The sequence below is a fragment of the Diadema setosum genome, chromosome 14 (genome assembly GCF_964275005.1).
Source record: "Diadema setosum chromosome 14, eeDiaSeto1, whole genome shotgun sequence".
Classification (NCBI taxonomy): Eukaryota; Metazoa; Echinodermata; class Echinoidea; order Diadematoida; family Diadematidae; genus Diadema; species Diadema setosum.
In genome coordinates, this window is record NC_092698.1 from 91,856 (window position 1) to 117,576 (window position 25,721).

At 36.0% G+C, this 25,721-nt stretch overlaps 1 protein-coding gene and 1 long non-coding RNA gene across 2 annotated transcripts in view; one reads left to right on the forward strand and one right to left on the reverse strand.

Annotated features, from left to right (window-relative positions):
* Positions 1 to 25,721, forward strand: part of LOC140238367 (guanine deaminase-like) — an 85,329-nt gene that overhangs the window by 525 nt on the left and 59,083 nt on the right. The window contains exons 2-3 of the mRNA XM_072318300.1: positions 14,599 to 14,687; positions 20,835 to 21,006. Coding sequence (XP_072174401.1) covers positions 14,599 to 14,687; positions 20,835 to 21,006 — 261 coding nt within the window. The remainder of the gene's footprint in view (positions 1 to 14,598; positions 14,688 to 20,834; positions 21,007 to 25,721) is intronic.
* On the reverse strand, positions 4,272 to 6,826 carry LOC140238112 (uncharacterized). The gene is made up of 3 exons (XR_011901883.1): positions 6,637 to 6,826; positions 5,318 to 5,567; positions 4,272 to 4,777 (listed from the first exon to the last, which is right to left on the reverse strand). It is a non-coding gene; the product is annotated as an uncharacterized lncRNA (long non-coding RNA).

Sequence of the window (25,721 nt, forward strand, 5' to 3'; positions counted from 1 at the left end):
TAACCAGCCCTATCTAACGCGAGGTGCTCCCCCCCCCCCCCCCCCTCCTCCGGGGCCTATAATGGGGGTTATAACTTACCGTATTACTTGTAGTAACTATACAGTGCACTCCCGTTATAATGAAAATGCTAGGGACCGGCAGTTTTCTTTCGTTATAACGAAGTTTCGTTATAACCGAACAAATACAATAGTGATAACGAAAACAAGGAATCTGTTCGCTGAATACTCATCATAGTTCATACACTGGAAAGCTAGTTCTATGTAAAACGTGATGGGATAAAACTGTAATATTACGATAATTCAGTGGTGTTTTTCTGTTTTGTAGCCTTGCGGGGCAGTAACGTTCAGTGATCACCACCGCTACATTCATCCCTCATTCAGTCATGATAATGCACTAGTGTCAAGCTTTCTTCACAACAATGTACACATACTGTGCAACAATTTCATGTACTCCGGCATGGTTAAATGCATGAAACACACGGTGTGTGCATACGTACACACATACAATACATGTAAGGATACAATGTGATACATAGTACATGTGAGCAATGCGCAAAAGTTGGATTACCTGTCTATAGCAGCCACCTGTCTATAACGGCCACTTTTTCCGTCTCCCTTGGGTGGCCGCTATAGACAGGTTTGACTGTATTTGTTTTATACAACACCTCGAACGTCAACAGATTTTGGTACTCACAGATTCTTGAATTTAGCACAGAAGTGGCAACCATTTTCCGTGAAAGACGAATGAGTAGCCTCACAGTTGCAGTCACTGTATAACACTACATGAGTTGTACGTACAATGTGAAACGAAGTTGTTTACAAAAATGAGTGACAAAAGTACGCGCTTGTAAGCGCACTTGTAATTGTTGAGTGCACGTGGCACATGTTTGTTTATTGTGACATCAGAGCGCGTGCAATAGAACATTTTGGTCGAATCATAATTGCACGGTTTAGACAGCCGGAGCGTGTAGTAGAACCTTTCACTAAATGTCACGTGATGGGCAATCGACCAATCGGATAGCTACACTCTAAATACAGTGTAGGTGTTGTATGATATAAGTACTAGCCTACTCAAGTCGAACTTAAAATTTACGATTGGCTAATGGTACGCTGTGTGTGTCTTCGCTGTTGCTCAACTTTCGTTCTAATGAAAATGAAGATTTTTGAGACTTCTTTCATGTTGCCATCATCACGATTACTAGTACTGTTAGGCCTAATACAAGATAAAATATATTTAAACAATCAATGGAATTATTCTGTAAACATTAATGATATTATTATTAATTTGAAGTGTAATATATAGCCAGTTTTGGACATTGCTGAGTATCCACCTATGACTGAAGAGTAGACGTAGAAGTGGGTGGTGATTCGGCTAATGAAATTGAACAGGGAAACCAGTGGCAGTGGCATACAGGTACCATAAGTTTAGTCAATCTTAAATTAAGTTTGACTTCTATGATTGCTAATGCTATGTTGACTCCAATACGAGTTGTCATGTAGGCCTACATCAAGCACTAGGCCTACATGGGAAAAGGGGTAAATTAATAATACTGTGAGTACATGTGACAGTGCACCTCAAAACGAACATAAAGTCGCACACACTGATTTTGCGTGAGGACTGAAAATAAGTGAAATGGGTCAACCTAGCCGAACTTGACTTTTTCCTATTTTCTGAAAGAGCGTGTCGTCTTTTGCATTATGCTAAAATTTGGTATCATAAAATGGGCAGGAAAGTGTGTTTTTTTAGCAGTTTATCTCGAACATTTTTGGTAGAATAGTGTGATTAGGTGTGTCTTTAGAATCCCTTTTTCATTTCTGAAAAACCATGTCCACACTCTTCACTTTCAACTCTACTAACTTTTGAAAGGATGATGCTACTGCTTTGAAAGTTGGCATTAATTATGGACAGAATGTTTTAATGAGGCATGCTCAATTTCAGTTTAATCTGATAATCCCTTCATTGTTGTTACTCTGGTGGTTTACTTCCTGTTTTTTGTCCCGTTCATCGCACATCCAGCATGGTTTGGTAAAGATTAAGCGCTTGAATAGACACTGTACTTCAGAGCCTCTTTTCTAAGTTCACACTTTTCCTGAGTTTGTGCTTTCTTTCCAATATTTAGATAGGTTAGGAGAGTCCATTTGATTTGAGTTATACATCATTTTAAAGCTTAAAGTTTGCTCTTTCAGAATATGGTCTAAACTAAAAATTCATGTTTGGCGACTTTTTGTTTGTTTTGAGGTGCAGGGTCACATATGATACCCGCAGTTTTCATGCAGAAAGAAAACTGATATACTGTATAGAGGAAACTTTTAATCTTTCAATCAAAGCCATTTCACTGGGCAGCATAACACAATTAAACATGAATGTAGGCCATGAATGCAGACACTTTTGTCTACATTTTTGAACCAGAGTTGACATGGGAACCAGGTACTGTATACCTAAGCTCTGCAAAATTTGTTTGTATAATGCACTTTCAGCACCTCACAATTTCTTCATGATTAGTATTCACACAAATAATGAAGGCTTTCTGCTGGAAACTATGGTGCGACAGTCAATGTACATGTAGGTCTATTAATGTTTTAAAACAATAAAGAAAAATGGCAGTGATTGTCACTGTCAGAGAGGTATAAATCTATTCTACACCAGTACCGTGGGGTTACGCCATTTCCTGACCCACTTCATCTGACACACTCTTTCTGACACACTTTTTTTGCCATTCATTTTGTACACGGGGCAGTTTTCATGAGACGGCCTCTGTTATTGGCAACTGTGCTAATGAATATTCATCAGCCTTGCGATAATTTTTTCATAATGAGTCACTCGGTCTGATTCTGTGTCTGTGATTGGCTTTTAGCTATTGAATTACGCGTGATATCGATCTCCTCAAGGGGGTCCATGACGATATCTGATTACCAGTGTGCGTGTGTGTGTTGAATTGCGTTTTAGTGCCAGTGAGTGTGGCATAACTTCTGCAGGTTTCCTGTCCATTTCTCTCTCTTTTTCTCTCTTTTGCTTTCGTATCATCTTATCTCTGTTATTCTTAGAGTACAATCGTACTACCACAAGTGTTTTCCCCCATTTTTTGAAGTGATTATCTCGTTTGCAACAATTTAGAGGTGAGTTTTTGTTCGAGTGTTTGTTGAGTTTTTTGATTGAACACGATGTAGATTATCTACGCGTGTGCGAGAACATTCATGGTACCCACTCGTTTGTTTCCGTGTGCATTTTTACCGTACAGTATCTTCATCGTTCGTCTTCCAAGCAGCGAGTTTTCACCCTAGTTTTCCTCAACGTAGTTTTTTACCTCAATTTTTTTTTTTTTTTTTTTTTTTTTGCGGTGCAAGATGTTCAGTGTATTTTTTCTACGGTAAAATGCCATCGTTGATGATCTCCGTGTATTCTTACTACCCCCAGTCGAAATAGAATAGTTTATAAATAGAGAGAAAATATAACAAAAATAGACCCCAAAAATATATTTTCTTACTATTTCCACACCTGAAAAATATGGAGAAAATAGTTTGAAAATATATTGAAAATAGTAAGAAAAATAGAATAAAAATATATTTTTACCTTATATGTTTTGGAACATAAAAATAGACTAAAAATAGACATGAAAATAGTCAAAAAATAGATATGAAAATAGTAAAAAAATAGTCCAAGAAAGGATTATTCTCCCGTCCAAAATAGGAAAAAAATAGCCTAGAAATAGCCTGAAAATCAGTGAAAAAAAGCAAAAAAATATATTTTCTTACTATTTCCTTGATTTGAAAAATAGTGAGAAAATAGCTCAGAAATATAATGGAAATAGTAAGAAAAATAGGTTAAAAATATATTTTTACCTTATATGTTTTGGAACATAAAAATAGACAAAAAATAGACAAGAAAATAGTCAAAAAATAGACCAAGAAAGGATTATTCTCCCGTCCAAAATAGGAAAAAAAATAGCTTAGAAATAGCCTGAAAATCAGTGAAAAATAGCAAAAAAATATATTTTGAACATATTTTTTCCAGAAAATAAAAATAGCTTCGCTCTAAAAAATATGACAATAAAGTAAAGAAAAAAAGTGAGAGTACAAGATAAAGAAAAAAAGTGAGAGTACAAGATACATGTACCATACAAATACCACATTATTTCCCAAGAATTGCAAAAATGTAGGTTTAAACAAATCAAAGAAGACAGTGTACTGAACCTCAGTAAACAAATACAACGTTGTAAGACAAAGAATGCACATTTGTTCGAGTTAATTACTTATGACAATTAAAAAGTAGGTTTATTGCTTCATGTAAAGCACGGTGGTTGTACATACGGCTTACTGTACTGCCAGTCACATGATTTAGAGATATGATAACACCTACAAAATTCTAAATTGAATGTCAAATACACGTTTGTACAGTGAAATTTTGACATGTTTCATGTACATAAAAATACAGATGTATGTAGCTTAGATAATACATGAAAGCTTTGGACTTCAGTGACACCAGGAGCACTGAACAACAGGGCCTACCTATGGGGGTGGGGAACGAAACAACATTAAAACCATATCTTGCAACCTAACAGTCCTGAAATGAGAGCATGTATGCACACTGAGATGAAAGCTGTTCTTGCACTTCTAATGTCCAAGACTATAGGCAGGAAGCTCCAGCACAACTTCTGTTGGACGCTTTGCAGGAGGTCTGATACAGCTTGGGTAGTGTGCCGTAGCTTTGTCATTGTAGAGCGTTGGGATGCCCTTTCGCAACCGAGAGTCATGAGAATTTTCTTGTTGAAGATTGTTCCTGCAATGAATAGAACATTTATTCAATGCACTATTATCATCTAATAACAGTAGTTCTTGCACAGGATAGATACCATGCAACAAACATGTAAAGAATGGGATTAGATTGCTACAACTATTGGTCATTTCATCACTCTGAGGTGCATGTGAGATGCTGTTCAAAGACACAGTGTACATTGTACTTTTAAAGTTTTTAAAAGAATTTACAGTCATTTTAACTTCTATGTGTCACATATAGGCGAAGCCCATTACATTCAACGCTCCATATCATGTTTTGTGCACAAATTGTCTTTAGTAAAATGTAGTTTGATGTTTTTCAATATTTGCACGCATGCATCACTTTCACCTGTTGATTACATTTTATTTTGAGCATGTTGCCAATATTCGACTTCTTTTGAGGATGTTGCTCGTAGCATGCTGCTGGTTTTTGAGGATGTTGCACAAACATTTTTGGTATGTTGCAGACAATATGCTCAAACCCCTCACGGGCCACCCTATAGGTTGAACAAAAACAAAAATAATAACAATAAAAGAGGAATACCTTCCCCTTGATGACATGGAGAAGCCGAGAAAAAAGCAGGACATCAGAGCATCGACTTCTTCGCCGAAGAATTCAGCTAGGAGGATGCCATACACGTATTGACGTTAATCAGCGCTGCATACATGTACTATGCAGATGTACCGGCACCGGGTACCCAAGAAAGGAATGAACAGCATGATCGACGGTCATTTTTCACAGATGGACTTCAAGTCTTCTATCGATGCATCAGCCAGTCAATCTATCATTGATTCTGATGAATAAGAAACAACAACAAAATAATGTTAGAGTTCTATCTCTTAAAATTTTGTTAAAACCAAACAAATATAGACGTCTATAAACAACAAAAAAGAAATACACAGAGATGATGACTTGATGAGGCTGCACCTGAATTTTTACTTTGGTCTTTGTTATATCTAAAAATAAGTTGTAACACTTGTTACAACCGTGTTCGATAACACTCAAGACTAGAACAGGAGTCATTGTTTTCTAAAGTGTCAGTGTAGGTCTAACGCGGTAGCCAATTTAAAACTACGTGGCTAGCTCTAACGTTAACCGTGGGCATTATTCCTTTCTAAATTCTGGCATTCTGCAAATGAAATGCAAATGGTTTCCAATTTGGAATCAGTTCAGACTTTCAATTAAAGATCACATGTACACGAAGTTGTAGGACCTTGTGAATAAAGTTCCCAACGTTAGGCCTAACATGTTAGTTTTGTCTACCAAGATGAGTTATTAATGCTCTAACACTCTTTCACACAGTTTCACGTTGCTATAAATGGTTCTGTAACTCAACTGTTAAGTTTAACGGTCTTAATTTCTAACAAGGTTAAGTTGTCTGGATCTAACGTTAAACTTGTTAGATTCTAACATACGATAGTTACGGTTAGAATCTAACACTAACATTTTACTTTGTTATATGACGAATACCGTACATACTGTCTGCGCAGGTCTAGAAATCCATAGTAAGTAAAAATAATTTCTTTTTGTCAGTATACACACAGCGGGATGAAAAGTAATTAAGCCAAACCCAAAGTAAAAAGTTTGCTGTGCAGTGCAATTTCGATCCCCGTTGGTTCTAACGTTAGAGCCGTGATTATCAGGGCATTCACTGTGTGGTCAGGCCGATGGGTGTGAGAGCTAAACCTTGCAGATCGAGAGCTCGGAAAGGATCGAGCGAGCAGGGCAGCCATTGCAAATCTTTACTTTGCTGCTATTTTTAGCTACCTAACGGTAAGTGTTTAAGATACTATACTGGACTAGAGTTCTACTGTATGTACTACGTAGGTCTTCTAGTTCTATTAAAAGTTGAATTCACCAACCTTTTTCGAGTAGAGTCCAAAAGGAGCAGTTCCTGATCTTATTCTCTTGCGTCGTTTGCATGCCATTTCACAAATATTCTAGGCCCTTATTGTACTGTAAAGAGCAACTAAGCTTGTGTTGTACACGTCCGTTCGGCCGCCGCAGTTTGAAATGAACGGCGCAAATCAAATAACGGCGCGATACGATATGCGCATGATAAACCGCTCACTGTCTAACGGCCATCAGCGACAACAACAACAACACGCGCACGGACATCTTACTCCCGTTTATGATCACAATAATTTGTTGTCATTAATTTTGGGCGCTAAAAATTGTAAAAATATACGTTGTGATACTAAATATTATTAATGATTTGTATTAATATTTTTTTATGCTCAATATATTTTCGTAAAGATTTTCTCCGTAATCTTTTGTACGAACGAGCCTCATATCCGGATCTCCTTTTCATCGTACATAATACACGCCGATGAATCGCATTCAGAGTCCCAGACAGTTTTCTATTGTTCTGTGTACACGGGGAACGGGATACAATGAGTTACTACGTGCTTATTTTCAAGAGTCTGTGATCTTGTTCAAGGTTTTTACATGCTTTATTCCGTAGTGAATAGACGTTGCATTTTATGATTTTCGTAAATCAACAAAGTGAAGCCGCATTATGCTTGCAATGGTAAGATTACTGTCTGATAATAATCCCGCCTGTTGAAACCACAGTATTCCACACGGTTGATGCAGTCACGTTCGATGTCTGGATGGCCGTCATGACTTGCATAATGACCATCAAAATATGACTTTTCGCATTCATTTTTGTGATAAACATCATTGAATAATTATAATCCTAGTAGATTGATTTATAAATAAATTTTGCCGACAACTTTGTTTACGTTATTGTGACATATACTAGGGTCTGGCTTGATAAACTTTCAATAACCCGATCTTCCATTCATGTGTGTAGCAATAGGATTACATACACTGTACAAAAACCGCTAATCGCATACTTTATACAAGTATTGTTTGCTCACTTCGCAATGTACTTATACACGTACGCATGAATGCAATGTGGCATTCAAAGGATCAGGGGGTGTTTCATAAAGGCCGTTTGTCAGCGCTCTGACAAACGTTGATGAAACACGTACCATCCAGGGGGTGAATTCATCAACGCTTGTCAGCGCCGACAATTGTCGGCACTGCATGACCAGTGTCAGCAAAATCCTTGGTTTTGATTGGCTGAGATGCTCTGCATGGTCACCGTGACTGTTACTAATTATGGTGATACAGTGTACTACTGATAGTGTGATTCAAGTTGTCAGCGCTGACAAACGTTGATGAAACACTCCCCAGGTGTGATCGAGCGTGAGAGTTTGTCAGCCGATTTTGCAAATACCGGTACTGTAGGTTAGACCCTTTCTATGTAAAAAAAAAAAAAAAAAAAATTGAATGTGTGTATAGCAAAAAATAGCTAAAAAATAGTGCAGGAACAAAAAGTGAAGGAGATGAGAGAGCAAAAAATAGCAAGAAAATAATGTAATCGTCTTTTAAATATAATTAGAGACAAAAAATAGTTAAAAAATAGTACATGAAATTCAAGGAAAATAGCAGAAAATTAGTGGTATCCAAAAAATAGTTTAAAAATAGTACATGAAGGGGAAGAAAATTTGAAATAGCTAAAAAATAGAGCTATTTTTCCACTATTTGTGAATGAAAATAGTAAAAAAATAGTCCACCTAGTTGGGAAGGTGGGAAAAATAGCAGAAAAATAGTGTGATTTTTAGACTATTTTCAAAGAAAATAGGCAAAAAATATATCATGAAATGATGAAATAGCAAAAAAATATATGGAAAATAGTGGAAAAATATATTTTTCCGCTGGCCAAAATGACTGGGGACTACTAGTTTTCCACCTCCGTTTCATTTTGTGTACAACTAACAAGTAACATTGATCTAAAGTCTAACGTAGTTAGCTACAAAGTCTGCGATGTCTGTATGCTGATGTGTTTTTGTGAGCTGGGAGTGACTATGGTGGGAATGATATTCAGGGTTTTGCTGTGGTTGAGATGATAGTGATGATGATCATAATGATTCTGGTGATGATATACGAACCCTTTTGATGATGCAATTTATTTCGTGTGACCATGACGTTGATCACTGATGATGGCGAGAACGACACGAGTAGCCTAGCCTAGGCCAAGGACGAGAGTGACACTGTCCACGGGGGCTGTTGCTCGCTCATGCACAGGAGTGGTCTAGACCTAGAGACCTGCATTTAATCAGTTTTTTTTTTTTTTTTTTACCTTTTGGTTGTTCACTTGGGTTAGTGCTCCAAAAATTCGTTTCTCTAAAGAAACTCAACCAAAAGCTTGACAATAAGGTTGCCTCAGGGCTATTCTTTAGTAAATATTAGATCTAAATGGCGATGCTAATTTAGTTTTCATTTTAAGAACTCGATTATATCCCATTTTCTTTGCTCATTTTTCAAATGATAAATTATTTAGAACTGTAAATTTACTTAAATTCTGATGTACTGCATTCACCATTGTAAAAATCAATAAAAAAGAGCCCGCTGAGCAGGTGTTTCATTCTATCCTTTTCATTTCCTTCCTATCGTGTTGGTTTCCTTCCTGTCACTTCCTTCTTTGACCCTGGACGGAAGAAAAAAAATCCCATCTTGCCATGTAAAGACAGAACACATACCATCATGAAATATTATGACATTAGAATAGTTTTAAAAGATTATGTAAGTCATCAAAATTCTTGTGTGTGAAAATAGATAATAAATAAAAGGTGATTTCTTACAAAGCAGTTCTTTCAAATGTCCAACAGCCTCAGAACAGCTTCGATAATGAAGCTAGTGAAATCTCAAAACTATCGTGGCAACAAGTGATATTGATAGGAAATTCTGACAAAAACTGTCACAACATTTGATGTTTAAATTTGTCTAGTTTTATTGGATTAGGTCATGAAACTATAAATGCCACCGATAAAATCACAATCGCTCTCAATTTGAACAGAGGCAGTAGGGTAGGAATGACTCAGCAAACAGCTGATTATTTATGCGTCGTATCCATGGGCAACTGCGGGGTAACTGGAAGAAGACGCACGAAGTTTAGACTTGAGTCAAGAACTATTATTTATTATCAATTTTTTATTCAAAACATTTTTTTCTTTGGATTTCAAAAAAAAGGTCAAAATATTTCATATTGCGCTTCTTAGATGTATTATGAATATAAATATGAAGAATTTTTATCGTGATTTCATGAAGAATTAGAATTATTATGAATATATAAATACTAGACGGGCTGAACAATGAAGTCTAATTTTGCCCCAAGAATTTGCAGCCCACCGTACGTGCTGGTGGTGCATTCCTAGCGTTCTTGCCGCACTCTCCCAGCCACGTGCAAGCATGCATGCAACAGTCACCAACAGTCACATAGAGTACATGTTTAGCTACTTCACCGATCTCACTCCTGATCTCTTGCAAAGAAAACCTTTACAAGTGTAGAAAATTCTCTCGAAACTAAGCCAGACATGAATTTGGAACATACATTACAGTGTCAAGACCTTTTCAGTGGACTTTGTTTTCGCTATTTGTCTGTTTAGCTCTCGAATGTACGACTTCTTACGTCCGATTTGTTTTTTACCTCACCACGTGGTACTGTTTTTTCAGCCCCATGCTTCCTCCATATGCACACATGTTGTAAACACACACAAGCCACCGGCACCGCGATCGAAGTTTGAGCGATAGCGATAACATGTGTGGAGCAGACATGCGGATTTCAGCACAGATGAGTAGTTGAACGTATCACGATTGTAAAACAAATATTTTTCTATGTCTCTGCCAATTTGAATTAGGTTATCTAATCATAGATGGATTACGATTTTATTCTAAAATAGATTAGCTATGGCAAGAATTTGCTTACATGAGAGTTATTTGATAACATTGCAAAATAAAACCCCCGTCATTGAATGGAATGTTCCAGAGCTATCTGGGGGGGGGGGGGGGGGGTTGGGAGCATGAATACCCTTCGCGTGTAGATCGCGCCGTAGGGAAGATCGCGCCCAAGTTCACTGCCGACTTACTCAGTCAGACCGCAACGTCCTGAAAAGCCTTCGCATTTATCGTACGCGTATGCATGGACCTCGCGGACATGAATACGTAATGAGCTGGGAGACCACATTTTGAGAGTGTCTGTAAATCTAAACGACATTATCAATCTTCATGATTTATACATCGATAAAAAAGCTGAAGAGTTGTACTTTGATGAAATTCGACCACTTAAAAGGTTATGACATATAAAATATACTGAACAAGGAAATTATAAAACACAAAATTTGCATATTTTTCATTTTTCTGAAGGGGTACACTAGACCAACGAAATTAAGGTGGACCAAAATGGAAGAGGTATAAAATGAAAGAGGAAATATCATTCTATGAAAACATAATGACTTTATGTGGACTGATCCTATGAACGGGTCAGGTTGGCGAATAAATCATTGCGTTGTACAGTTAATTTTTGACGAGATTTCAGTTTGCCGCGAATACGCGTTTCTGATTGGTTAATTCCCTCTGAGTGGAGAGTTGAACGAACCTCGCGGAATGACAGTAAACGTGTACTCTACATAACAGTAATACACTGTGTGTAGATGACAGTGTAGGGCCCTATGGTGTGTGTGTGTGTGCGCGCGCACAATGTATGTATACGCGCTCAGGTTCAGGCAACTGTAGCTGCGACAAGATCTCCACGTAAACAACAAGAACAACACTCCACTCTGATCGACAGCTCAACTTTGGCTTGAACTTTGTTTGCACAACTAGATAGAGTAGCGATACAAATCAATAATAAAAGATCTAGCACTAAGTTTGCGCATATGAGTTCTTTTGGGTTCTCTATTTGGCATTAGAATAATTATTCCTTATTAATCCACTGTATACATCGCTGAGTAATTTATCTAATGATACCTTAGGAGCGCATGATCATTCATGTATCTCAAATTGCCACACTATGATTTTTACTCGACGAGACTTTCAATTTTCGTTGGTTTCTAAGCGAGGGACCAATTCAGTTCTTACTGTGCTATTATAACAAGTATATCTAAAACGTTGACCATCATTCATGTGTTGATTCAACCTATGAACGGGTCGGGTTGGCAATAAATAGAAAACCTTGTTCTAATTTGTCTCAGGGTCGTTTGGAAAATATCGATATAATGCAGAGATATGAATAATGGTATCATAAGCTCATTTTGTATAATGTAAGGATCAAAAGGTGTGATTTATTTCAAATATTCACTGACCATGTCAATTAGTCAAGGATAGTAGATCTTCATGTCGTCAATAAGTGAATCTCGTAGACCATGCACTTTGTCTCTGAATTATCTCGCAAAATCTCGGGTGCTGAGAAGGACATGCGCAAAAACCTGCGCGTACGATAAATTTTTGATTTGAGCTCATTAACAGCAGCGTTGCGGTCTGACTGTACTAGGCAGGCACGAAGATTACTAGTACACAGAGGCCCGTACGTGGATGGGTTAAGCAGCTGAAAAAAAAAAAGGTACTGGAAGCCCACGTAGTAGCAAGGCCTACACGTGGATGAGGTTAGAAATTGCCGCGCGCCTCCAGCTCACCAGCTCCTGGCCGCCTCTTATTGGCCGGCCTTGAGCGCGACGTTCGACAAGCCATACCATAGTCTTGAATATTCATTAGCACAGTAGCCAATAACAGACGCCGTCTCATGAAAACTGCCCCGTGTACAAAGTGAATGGCAAAAAAAGTGTGTCAGAAAGAGTGTGTCAGATAAAGTGGGTCAGGAAATGGCGTAACCCAGTACCGTGCAACAGTTGGTACATAACAGGCAACCATGCACAGGTACATGATTGTCTAATTTATTGTGCATAGTATTGGCAATAAATTATTGTACATAAATTTGTAATATTATTTCTAGACTATGCCTGGTGAATGCCCCTCTATCACTTTTAATAGATTAGCTATTAAGCCCTAAAAGAGCCCCAACCATGTGATGGGCATATATGTACGTACATTGTATGTTTGTTATGTTTCAAGGGCAACATTTAGATTTTCATGTAGCTACATGTCTTGAGTACCATACTTACTGTTCTGTAAAATACCTTGTACCGGATGGTAGACCCTACTGGTTTTAAAAGACAATCTGTACAGCTGTATGCATGTACAGACAAGCATGTACCCAGGTGTTCCTCACATTTATTGGTTCGTCTGATAACATTTCTAGACTTTATGCCTGGTGAATACCCTCCTATCACTTTAATGAATTACATTTGTAGCTAACCCAATTAAAGAGCCCCAACCGCATAATGGGAATGCATTGTATGTTTGTAATATGTTTCAAGGGCAACTTTAAGATTTCATGTAGATACGTGTCTTGAGTGCTTACTTTAATTGTTCTGCATGCAAGATCTGTAAAATACGTTGTGCCAGATGACCTCATTGTAGGCCCTACTGGTTAACTACAGCTGTATGCATGTACAGACCTGTTCCTCACATTTATTGGTTCGTCTAACATTTCTAGACTATGCCCGGTAAATGCCCGTCTATCACTTGGATCATTGGTAGATCTAAGCCAATTAAAGAGTTCCAATCACGTAATGGGCATGTGCATTGTACAGTATGTTTGTTACATTTCAAGGGTGACATTTAGACCTTCATGTAGATAAATTAAACATATGGAATACTGTTATATTATCTGTGAAATAGATTTCAGTTTAATCTAAATTTCAGCATTTCCACATTGGGGCCAAAAATAATTGAGTTAATGCAGCACATAAAGATTTGTATTCTCAGAGATTGTATGTGTTTTGTGGACTTTGAAACTAAATACAATGAAAAATTGTTGATCAGAGCTGGTAGTTGATACAGTACATTGTAGTAACTGCGATTCATTTGAGACATCTGACATGATAATTTGGTACAACAACAAATCTCTTGATCATTATTTTACCAAAGTTCAGCTACAAATACACTAAGTTGGTAAGTGGTTTCACTAGTTTACCGATACATTCTAATCTTACAAAATAATAAGCACATTATTCATTGACTTGATTTTGTACCCATGGTTTAACAAGTGAGCACATGAATGAGTCTGTGGTGCAGAGTGTATTCCCCATGCTGACCCAGTATGTGCATACATAATCAGTGGTATGGCCGAGAGCTGAAACAAAAAACTTTACATAGTCTCCTGCTATCAAAAGAAAATACATAAAAGATGATTATTAAGACATTAGATACAATGTATGAGAAGAATTGCCTTATCCACAGTTCTGCAGTTCATGTGTCTTGCAAAAAAAGAAGAAAAGAAAGAAGAATGTAAGCATTGTGATGTTGGACAGATTAGCATTGTATTGAAACACAAAGTCTCACAAAGCTTACACTTGTAGACATAATATCCTTGGTTTCTCAAAAGTGTCCAAACAGAAATGGTGTTGAACAAATACAACATCTACAATATATGGCAGAAATTAAGTCACAGCAGAACTGCAGTCTATTATTTTGTAGATTACTGCTCAGCGTATAAAATTATGCTGTGTAGACATTGTGTTGCTATTAAACATCATCAATATTAAAGATACTTGTCAGAGTGACAGAAAAAAAAAATAACAACAACAGAACCAAGAATTATTGTGTACATGAATTGAACTCAGTTTTGTACTGATCCACTCAAGGGCAAGCAACATGGAGATCAAACAGTCAATACTTAAATGGCATCATCATAACATACTGATGTTTTGCAGTTGTACACTCCCTCATGACACCATTAGGTTTTCTTTTGTAATACGTAGTACTTATTGTTACATATCTCTGAAAGTTAGTTACCAATGAACAGAGACAGTCTTATCCCTCTCATCTCAGATTATACATACAAGTAAAATATTTTGCCTAATCTGCCTATGAACACTGTCAAATTTTGTTTTCATATTTTTTGTTTTGTTTTACAGATTCTGTTCATTATACCAGAGAGTGATCTCGATGAAGAACTCAGAACAAGGTGTCTTTCAGCTGATTGTGTCACATACTTGACAGATTTGTAAGTTTGGATTGGCAAGGAGGTCCATCATAAATCTATTTACACAGTTTAGTTTACATTCTCATATGATGTTGAGTGAAGTGTGTAGAGATTTCATGATCAGTATCAGATTAGACCTTTTTGTTTTGACAATGGCAGACAGTCATGTACTTTGTGCCTACACTCAATAGGATTTTTAAAGGATTTCATAAGTGACTTTATTCCAATTTAAAAATTTGTGGTTTATGCTGAAGTTCTTTATTTATTAACAGGGCAAGTCCAAGCTATTTGATCACACAAGACTGAAAATTCAAAATGGGTCAATCTACATAAACTTGGTATCATTTTAAAGCTAAGAAGTTAAAATACATGAATTTCAAGAAGAAAAAGTAAAAATCCTTCCGCATAACCAGCAATAAATTAATTAATCTGCATAAATTAAAATTTAGAGTAACGCGTGGGACATTCAAAAATTCTGCATTTTAAAATATATCTTTTAATTTTTACAAGTTTTTACGAAAATAAGTATGGTGACCTTAAGTCTGACTAACAAGTTATCATGACTGTGATTTTCAGTTTCTCAACTGATTAAATATGCAAATGAGGGATGGGCCAAAATTAGCATGTCCCACGCGTTACTTTTTTAGGTCATTATTTCTCATTTGCATAAAAGTTAATGATTTAATTGACCTGAAACTTTCAAAAGACCAAATTCACAATGGACCTAATCATATCCAAGAGATAAAAAGTTAGTCTGATAAATCTCATACTTGCAATTTTCAATTAGATTTAGTAACGCGTGGGACATTTTAGTAACGCGTGGGACGATTTGTGTACAAGTCAATGGAAGTGTACTAAATCTTAGTCTTCTATGGGAAATGTGTACATTATTGAGGGATTTTTTGTAATTTTCTGAATTCTGACTTGAAATTTGGTGAAAAACTCCACTTTGGATAAATAATTCACAAAAGATCATTACATGCTATTTTCAAGGTCACATTCAAAGTCAAATGTTAAAAAATAAAGGATAACACAGGCATTTCATATTTTTTATTATATCTATTGTTTTGGTGGGTCTAAATCATTTGAATTTGCAAGAATTTATTAGAAATACATCTATTTAGATAATTAGTACCCCATATTAAAGTTTCTCTGAGCAAATGTGCAATTCACATCACAATATTCATAGTGACAAAAATGTCCCACGCGTTACTTGTCCCACGCATTACTATACCTATCTTTCTATAATTGACCTTGAGAGAAAACAGTTTCATGATTTTTTCTGAAATGTTTTGTTTCAGGTACAGTAATTGTTGTACGAAAAGATGTTTGTAATGATTTTATAGTATACCAAGTATTTTCACAATAATTGAGATAAAAGTAAAAGAAGAAAAAAAGGACAATTTTTGTGGTCCCACGCGTTACTGGAGAATAAATTTGCATAAATTAAATACTGAACGCGTGATTCTCATTATTTCTATTGTTTTGAATGAAGATACCTACTAGCTATCAAAAGCAACCCAACATATGAAGTTTCAATCTTAACAGTGCAATATAGGGCTAAATCTTCTTGTGATGTCCCACGCGTTACTGGTGCAAAATAGCTTGGACTTGCCCAACACAGGTATGTGGGTCATTCTTCGCTAAGTGTATATTTTTGGCCTTACATATCATTGAAGGAAAAAGTGTCTCAGAAATTATGGAAACTCTTTCAAAAAGTTTGAAAATCATGATGAATGTTGACTTCAGTAAATACAGGTGCAATCTTTATGAGGTGTTTCTTCACTTAAGATAACTATCAATTTTTAGCACTGCATGTAAAATTAAGGGGTGTGACTTTTTGTTCGTTTTGTGATGCACGGTCACATTTGTAGTATCACTGGGATGTGGGGTTTTTATGATGTACAGACCCAGAAAATTAAAGAATAAGTCAGGATGAACACTTCATCCCCTTTTTTGTATGTTATCCTAATTACAGGAATGAAAGTCATCATAAACAGAACAGAAAGTAATGAAATGACCTTTTTTATTTGCATACTGTAAAAGTGGATGTTTTCGCGCTACCTACTCATTTTTCGTGCTTGGCCGGGTGAAAAAAGTTTCGCGTGTTCTTAATTGCGCAGACATGGAGTACAAGAACATCCGGCAAGCAAAAAAATTTGCATGCTTTTATTTTCGAGCTAGTTTGTGGTTGCGCGAAATGCGCGGAAATTTCAACACTGCAAAAATTTCCACTTATACAGTATTACGTTAAAACTAGAGGGATACAGAAATATACACTTAGCGAAAAATGACCCATATATATCATATTGGAAGTGATATATGTATAACAATCAGGGTACCAGTATGCAAATGCATAATATCGGAAAAATGAGAAACATGGTGAAGATGTGTTTTTTATGTCTGCGCCACGAAGTGTCGCCGGAGGCATTATGTTTTGGGGTTGTCCATCCATCCGTCCTTCCGTCCATCTTTCTGTCTGTCCTTCCATCCGTAATCAATTTTGTGGATAGCGTAACTAAAAAAAAAAAAAACGTTTGAGATATCGTAATGACACTTGGCATGTATTAGTGGGCAAAATTGAGCCTATCAACTCTTTGGTGCCCATGCTCAAGGTCAAAAGGTCAGGGTCAAATGCTGAAAATTTCACTAATTCCTCCATATCTATGCAATGCCTGAAGGTATTTTCTTGAAACTTATATGTACTACCACATAAAGATTACCCAGAGAGAGTTTTGGGTCATGAGGTCAAAGGTCACGTGAAAAAGTTAAACTTTCACTTTATTTTTCTCCATATCTGTCCAATTGATGGTTCTTTGGTATCTCCATGGAACTTGGTACATATGCATGTACTGCTTGGTAGTGATTGTCGAGAGAATTTCGGGGTCAGAGGCCAGGGTCAACGGTCATGGTCAGCTCCTCAAAATTTCACTACCGTGGTATTTCCCTGATATTCATGCAATGCCAACAGGATTTTTCTTCAAACTTGATGTACATATATGCATGTATTATACCCAGTAGAGATTTTAGGGAAGTTTCATGCCAAAAGGGGAGACTACAAAAGGTCACAGCTCAAGTGGAAGAGCTAAATTTCACTTTTTCCTTATTCAAGGAAAGTGAACATTCAACACATTTGTGACAAACCTGTCTTTTCAATATTTTGCCGATTATGTGAAACTGTCATCCCACATTGTCAAGACATTGTACTATAGACCTATAGGAGAACCATGCATCATGGCGGAGGCATATCCGTCACCATAGTGACATTTCTAGTTGCTGTTTGTTTTAGCGGAGTGTGCAAATATTCATTTCATGTTAAAGAAAAGAGTCAAACTTTTACATTAAAATGAACATAGATTACAATGTAGCATTGTAATTACTTAAGGGTGTCAAATAACATTAAAATGACTAATATGTATGGTAAAAATGATTAAAAAAGAGAAATTTGGTGGGTTTTTTTTTCGTACTGATATTGCCGTTAGATGTTCCTGATAAATACCCCTTTCATTTGCCACGATATAAGCACATAACCATGACATATCACTAAGTATGAATTAATGTCATATTTTGGTGATCAATTTCATAGGCATTACTTTAAATTCATATAAAACCACTTTCATATTAAAAATAATACATGTATATCACTTTTGCCAAAGAGTGAAGGAGATGGAACTTTCAGGAATACATGTACGTAAGAGACATACATTGTATACTGGTCATTATTAAGAAGTTATGAAAATAGGGCTGGTGTGTTGAAAGATATGATATTTTTCATGAAAAATTTATCTTTGCAATTTTACCTTGAGTATTCATACATGTGCACTTAGTGTTTAGATCTATTCCTACATATTTGTAAACACAGATGGAGTAATGAATGTGAGATTTATGTCGACTTGAGTTGATATCCAAGCTGTGACACTCAAACAATGGTGTATTAAGCCAAAATACTATGTTTTTTGCTTAAATGATACCTTTGAAAAAGGAAAAAAAACATTGAAATAAGACACTAAACACTCATCATAATGACCTTGATGCAGTAGAAAGTGGGCATGGATCATTCTTATTCTTTCTTATAGTAATTTGTTAATATGTGACCGTGCACCTCAAAACGAACATAAAGTCGCACACACTGATTTTGCGCGAGGACTGAAAATAAGTGAAATGGGTCAACCTAGCCGAACTTGACTTTTTCATATTTTCTGAAAGAGTGGGTCTTCTTTTACATTATGCTAAAATTTGGTATCATAAAACGGACAGGAAAGTGTGGTTTTTTAGCTGTTTATCTCGAACATTTTTGGTAGAATAGTGTGATTAGGTGTGTCTTTAGAATCCCTTTTTCATTTCTGAAAAACCTTGTCCACACTCTTCACTTTCAACTCTAATAACTTTTGAAAAGATAGTGCTACTGCTTTGAAAGTTGGCATTAATTATGGACAGAATGTGTTTATGAGGCATGCTTAATTTCAGTTTAATTTGATAATTCCTTCATTGTCGTTACACTGGTGGTTTACTTCCTGTTTTTTGTCCCATTCATCGCACAGCCAGCACGGTTTGGTAAAGATTAAGCGCTTGAACAGACACTGTACTTCAGAGCCTCTTTTCTCAGTTCACACTTTTCCTGAGTTTGTGCTTTCTTTCCAATATTTATATAGGTTAGGAGAGTCCATTTCATTTGAGTTATACATCATTTTAAAGCTTAAAGTCTGCTCTTCCAGAATATGGTCTTAACTAAAAACTCTTGTCTGGCGTCTTTTTGTTTGTTTTGAGGTGCAGGGTCACATAAAAATGTAAGTTCTTATTGCTCAAATTTGCTCAAATTTTCACACAATAAATTACTACAAATGTACAATTCAGGGCAAAAAACCAATGATATTCAAGAAAGAAACAAATTCTCTAAAGTTGTCAAATTAGGATATACCTTCATGAAAATACTAAAAATGGCTGCACTTATTTTCCTCAGTGTTTGAAGATGGCTCAAAACTAGGCGAACCTTCATTGGCAAACTGCACACTACTACATTGTAGTGTATCTTCAGTACTTTCAGGAAAAGCAGTAAAATGAGCTGTTTCTCCATTTACAACATGGGTTAAAAGGTCACAATATCACAGAAATAAGCAAGCATTATACTCCTATGATATCATAACAGGACTTTGGACCTTCTAACTTTCTCCAGCAGAAAGGACCACTGTTTTTTCTTTTATTGCATGCAAGCAATGGCAGGAAAAAAAAAACACAATCAAACAAATTTATGCATCAATTTGATACCAAACACTTAGAGGTAGACTTAGAATTTGTACCTCAAATCTTGATTTTACATTTAAAAGTAGTGAAATGTTGGGTTTTTGCTCAAGATTTTGTTTTACACATTATATGGGTTGGGGGGACTTTTTGGTGATTAATCTTCGGTAATTAACAGTAAATGAGAGGAAATTAGCTTCATGCATTGCATTGGTTTGAGGGACTTTTTGGTACAGTAATTGATCTTCAGTAATTAACAGTAAATGAGAGGAAATTATCTGTTGTATTACCACATGTGATTTTTTATGTCTACGTATGCCTCATGTGAATTTTTTTGTCAGTTGGTGCGTTCTTTAATAAGAAGTTACAACAGTTAAAAGTGAGAAAACCATGATTGCATACCCTGTTTGTGCTTATAAACAAGCCATGAAGTTCAGCTGAGTGATATTGTACTTTTCCTTGCAACAACAACAGAATAAAGTAATGGCTTTCTTGACATGGGAAAAGATAAGGACAGTTTTCCAAAGTTGTAACAATTGTAATGTTTGTTGTAATTTGTTTGAATTAGAGAAGAATATTCTCATTTTTGCATAATCTCTGCAATAGTCTATCCTACACATTCTTCAAACATACTTTGTAATGTCCAAATTAACGAAAAAAAGCAATACTCGGTCTGAAATTTGGTCTTTTATCCCTAACTTTGTAGTTCCAAGCAAATGCTCTAATCATAAGTCTTTCTGGTAATTGAAGACTGCAAACATGTGGAATATCATAAAAGGTGGACAAAAATGAATAATCAGCATCTGGTTGTCAAGTTACTGTTAATGTTTCATGTCAAAATGATAATTTTTACTTCTCTCAATGTATCATTGTTTTTAACTTCTCTTTTTTTTTTTACTTTTTTTTTCACAATTTGTGCATACCTTGCAGCCAGTTTCTAATGCCTGGCCTGGTTGATACCCACATCCATGCACCACAGTATGTCTATGCAGGCACGGCTTTAGACCTTCCTCTACTCGACTGGCTCAATAAGTACACCTTTCCTGTAGAAGCCCAATACAAGGACATCAAATTTGCATCAGAAGCCTACAGGAGAGTTGTTGTAAGATGTTTGTCAATTGTTAAAGGTCCAGTTTACCTTTGGGAGCAGTGATTTCAAAAATGTTCAAGATATCACATTTGATTCATATGTGTAGGTCTGTTGTATCATAAAACATCCTACCATATAAAATTTTTGCAATAAAGCCTAAAATATAAGGAGATATCAGTGTTTTTCTCAATAAACCGTAACTGTATTACGCTTTAGTCTGGAAACATTTTTATTATAACTATTGTTTATATTTTGTGTATTTAACAACACTTGACATCGATTACACGGATTCACATTTTTACAGTGGTTGTTTCTATCCCTAAATCACATTTTAGAACTATTTTAAAGCACTAATGCTGGGTTTTTGTTTCATATGCAAAAGGTAAATTGTGCCTTTAAGCTTGACGCATTCAAATTAACCATTATAATAACTGGCAAAGACTCTGTCAATTGTAATCTTCAATTTTCTGGTTGTTTCTTTTTATTTGTGTGTAATTGTCTTCCTCCCCTTTTTTTAATGCCTCTACCATGAAATGTTGTTTTGGAGGTGTCTATGTGGGGCCGGGATTTGTAAGAATGCCAAGTTTTGTAAAAACACAGAGAAATGTAAACATTTCTCACCGGGAAATGTAAGAATGCTGCTGGGAGATGTAAAAATCATGTACTAATTTCAGTGGTATTACCTACCCATATGAACTCATTGTCTAACTTTACCATTTTCATTTCCTTGTAAACTCCACAATAGATTATCACTTGCCAGATAGCATGTTTATGGTGATGTGAAAACCATTTGAGGTATCGTAATGCAATTTGTGATGTGTGTCTTTCCATCGGCTTGCATTGGGGCACATAACATAGCATCTTGGTCAAAATTTCAACATGAGTTTATTCAACTCAAATTGAGTCCTTGGAATCATTAGTCATTCTAATTATTAATTTCAAGTGAATTTCAAACAACAAACTTCATTTTGGAGTTTATGGCTAAATATTGAAATTCATGAATACCTATATGGGGACACTATTTTTGTCGAGCCCACCGTGGGTGAGGGGAGACTAAGGGATCGCCTGCGGTGTCTGTCTGTCCGTCGTCCTTCAATCCGTTGTCCGTCGTCTGTCCGTAACGCTACAAAAACTATAATAACTCTTTACTCTGGGCTTCAGTTGCAATCAAACTTTGAGGGAAGAGGGGTCATACAAAGTTTCACATTTTGCCATATATGAAGGTCACGTCAAGGTCAAAGCCCACAGGCAGGGGTCAATGAACTTTAGGGCCCAATGTTAAGTTTTTATGGCGCGTTTCTATTATGGAACATAACTTTTGATCCATAACTCCATTTGTGACCAAACTTGGATGGTAGATGTCCCTTGGGGAGTGGATGAACACCACGAGGTCAAAGGTCACAAGCATGGATGGCACGTTTCTATTATGGGTCATAACTTTTGATCCATAACTCCATTTGTGACTAAACAAATGAATTGATTAGAACATTATGTCCTCAGAAATACAAGTTAATATAATGTACATAGCATTTCAATGTGATGCAGTTTTCAAGACTGACTTCTTTATTTTTCATGAAATACTGAGATGAACATGTCAGGGTAGTATCACTAAGTGCTCTTAAAATTCACTATCAAACTTTAATAAGTAGGAATGAAAAAACAAAATGTTATAATTTTCCTCTGCATATATTTTGCATGAACCAAAAATGGAAAAATTTCAATTATGCAAGTTTTTGATAAAGATGATTTTGGTTCATTAGTCCTTTTTATAGTAAATGGATATGAAGTGAAAGTTACCTATGTGATGTGGACACCGTGTCTGCATCACATAGGTACAATTGTTCAGAGAAGAATTTCATAGTTAACAAAATCTTACTGTTTCAGCAGCTATGCATTCTTAACCCTAAAAAGACTGGGCTATTTTGATGCCTCGCAGGACTGAGGAGGGAGGATCTTGGCCATTGACCGCGTGATCGCAATGAAAATCGCACGCGCGTTCCCCACAAGGTAATCTACAAATTGAATAGGTAATTAATTCACAATTATTCAAATTTATTTTTGATATATTGATTATGCTAATTTATGCATTAAATTTTTTTAAAATGGTTGTAAATCTGTGATTAAAGGTCAAAAACTGCTAATTTTTTGTCTAGGTACTCTTTGTAGGATTCTTATGAATGTACATTAAAAAAAAGGATGTATCAAATTTTTTATGCCTCCACCAACGAAATGGCCGGAGGCATTATTTTCTTGTATATATATATTTTTCTCATTTCTTATGTATTTCCTTGTTTTCGACTTTCTGTTTTTTATTGTTTTTTTTTCTGATGGAAATCATTGGCAAAACTATTCCGATCATAAACAACAACATGAAATTAATTGATTTTGATCAGTAAAAGTAAAAATAATGATCGCTCAATACCTTTAATATGAATTTTGGTCAGCAACAGAATTTGCATTGGATTTGTACATGAAATCACGTTTTTGAGCAATTTCGGGTCTGACATGCACTTACAAAATATTGCATGATTTCAGAACCGTGTACCCGGGTCTCGCGAATGTGGTCTCAAAAGTTGCGCAAGACTTAAAAGAAAAATAGTAATAAAACGTTGCAGCGCAAGATTATCGTTACAGGGTTATCGTGAAAAATATCGAGGGGGAGCCCAAAAAGCCCCCCCCCCCCCAGTCTTTTTAGTCTTTTTAAATAGAAGTGACATTGTGCAAAGAGTCATGAATAGAACTTAAATGCATCACTGTCACAATGGTGAGTTGACCAATGACATTTTGGTGACTACATCACATAGGTACTGATTTTAGGTGGAAGGAGGTCAAAGGAGATCTACAAATGGCCTTTTGAGATATTTAGAATGAAGTGATCCTAATGAAAAGTGTGACCCACTTTTCATTAGGGTCGTTTTGTTTTGATTTCATTGTTGTTTGATATCTCAGCCATTTCAAAACTGATTTTTATCAAATAAACTTTGAATTCTTCTAAGAATTGTATACTTTTTAACATTTGTGTCCCGCGACAACAGTTTCAGGCAAAAGTAGCAAGAGCAAATTCCCTCCTTGGTGAGGTTCAAGGATTTTGATCATTATTTTTGTTGATTTAGTTTTTTTGCAGAAATGGAATCTTCAATAATCTACATCTACACTAAATTTCATAGCATAAGACTATTAACCCTAACTAGGCCGGGAGGTCCCCCCTCCAGATCTCGGCCGTCGACCGCACGATTGCTACGAAAATTGGCACACACATTGCCTATAAATGTAATCTAAAGTACTACGAAGTTAAATTTAAAACAAATTATCATTTATGCTAAATTATGCTAATTTATGCATAATGATGCATGAAATCAGACAATTTAGTATAAATCAGTATTAAATAAAGCTCAAAATGGGCAAATTTTTTGTTTGAATATTCTTTTTAGTGTCCTGAGCAAATATAACAGAAAAAAATTGTGCCATCAGAAAAAAATTCTTAAGTATTTTATTGTTTCTTTTTTATTTCTTATGTATTTCTTTGTTTTTTCTTTATGTTTTTCATTGTTTTTTCAATGAAACTTGTCCGCGACATTGTTCCGAACAAGAAAATATGTTATTAATTGATTTTAATCAATACAACCCCCAAATAATTATGCTTTTATGAAATTTGCCTGCAACCACAGTTTGTATTGAAATTGTACATGAATTCACGTTTTTGAGCAATTTTTGGTCTGACATGCACGTACATATTTATGCGCAACTTTGGAACCGTGCGCCACGGCATCGCAAATTTGGTGTCAAAAGATGCGGGAAACTCGAAAGAAAAAAGTCATGAAACGTCGCGGCGATAGCTTTTCGCGTTAACGATACATCGCGCGGAAGGTCAAGGGGGAGGGGGCCTCGGAGGCCCCCCCCCCCCCCCCCCCCCCCGGCCTAGTTAGGGTTAAGTTTTTCCTGTATCGAAAATGTAATTTTTAACACCCTAAGTTGGATCGTGGGATCTTGGCCGTTGACAGCATGATCGCAATGAAAATTAGCATGTGCGTTCCCCACAAGGTTATCTACAAAACTGAATGGGTAATTATTTCACAATTATTCAAATTTATTTTTAGTAAATTGATTATGCTCATTTATGCATTAAATTTTCAAAGCTGGCTGTAATTCTGTAATTAAAGGTCCAAAACTGCTAATTTTTGGTCTAGGTACATGTACTCTCTGTAGAATCCTGACTGAATGTACATACAAAAAAGGCAGTATCAAAATTTTTCCCTTATGTATTTTATTGTTTTTTAAATTTCTTATGTATTTCATTGTTTTCGACTTTCTGTTTTTTTATTTTTTTTTTCGATGGAAATCATTGACGTCACTATTCCAATCATAAACAACATTAAATTGTTTTTGATCAGTAGAAGCCAAAATAATGATACAGTGTACCTTTATGAATTTTGGTCAGCAACAGAATTTGCATTGGATTTGTACATGTTTTTTAGCAATTTCGGGTCTGACATACACTTACAAAATATTGCGTGATTTCAGAACTGTGTACCTGGGCGTCACAAATTCGGCCTCAAAAGTTGCGCAAGACTTAAAAGAAAAAAGTAATAAAACATTTTGGCGCGAGATTAACGTTACAGAGTTATCGTGAAAAATGTCGAGGGGGGCCCCAACCCTCCCCCCCCCCACCCCCCAGTCTTTTTAGGGTTAAAGATTTAGATAGAAGTGACATTGTGCAAAGAGTCATG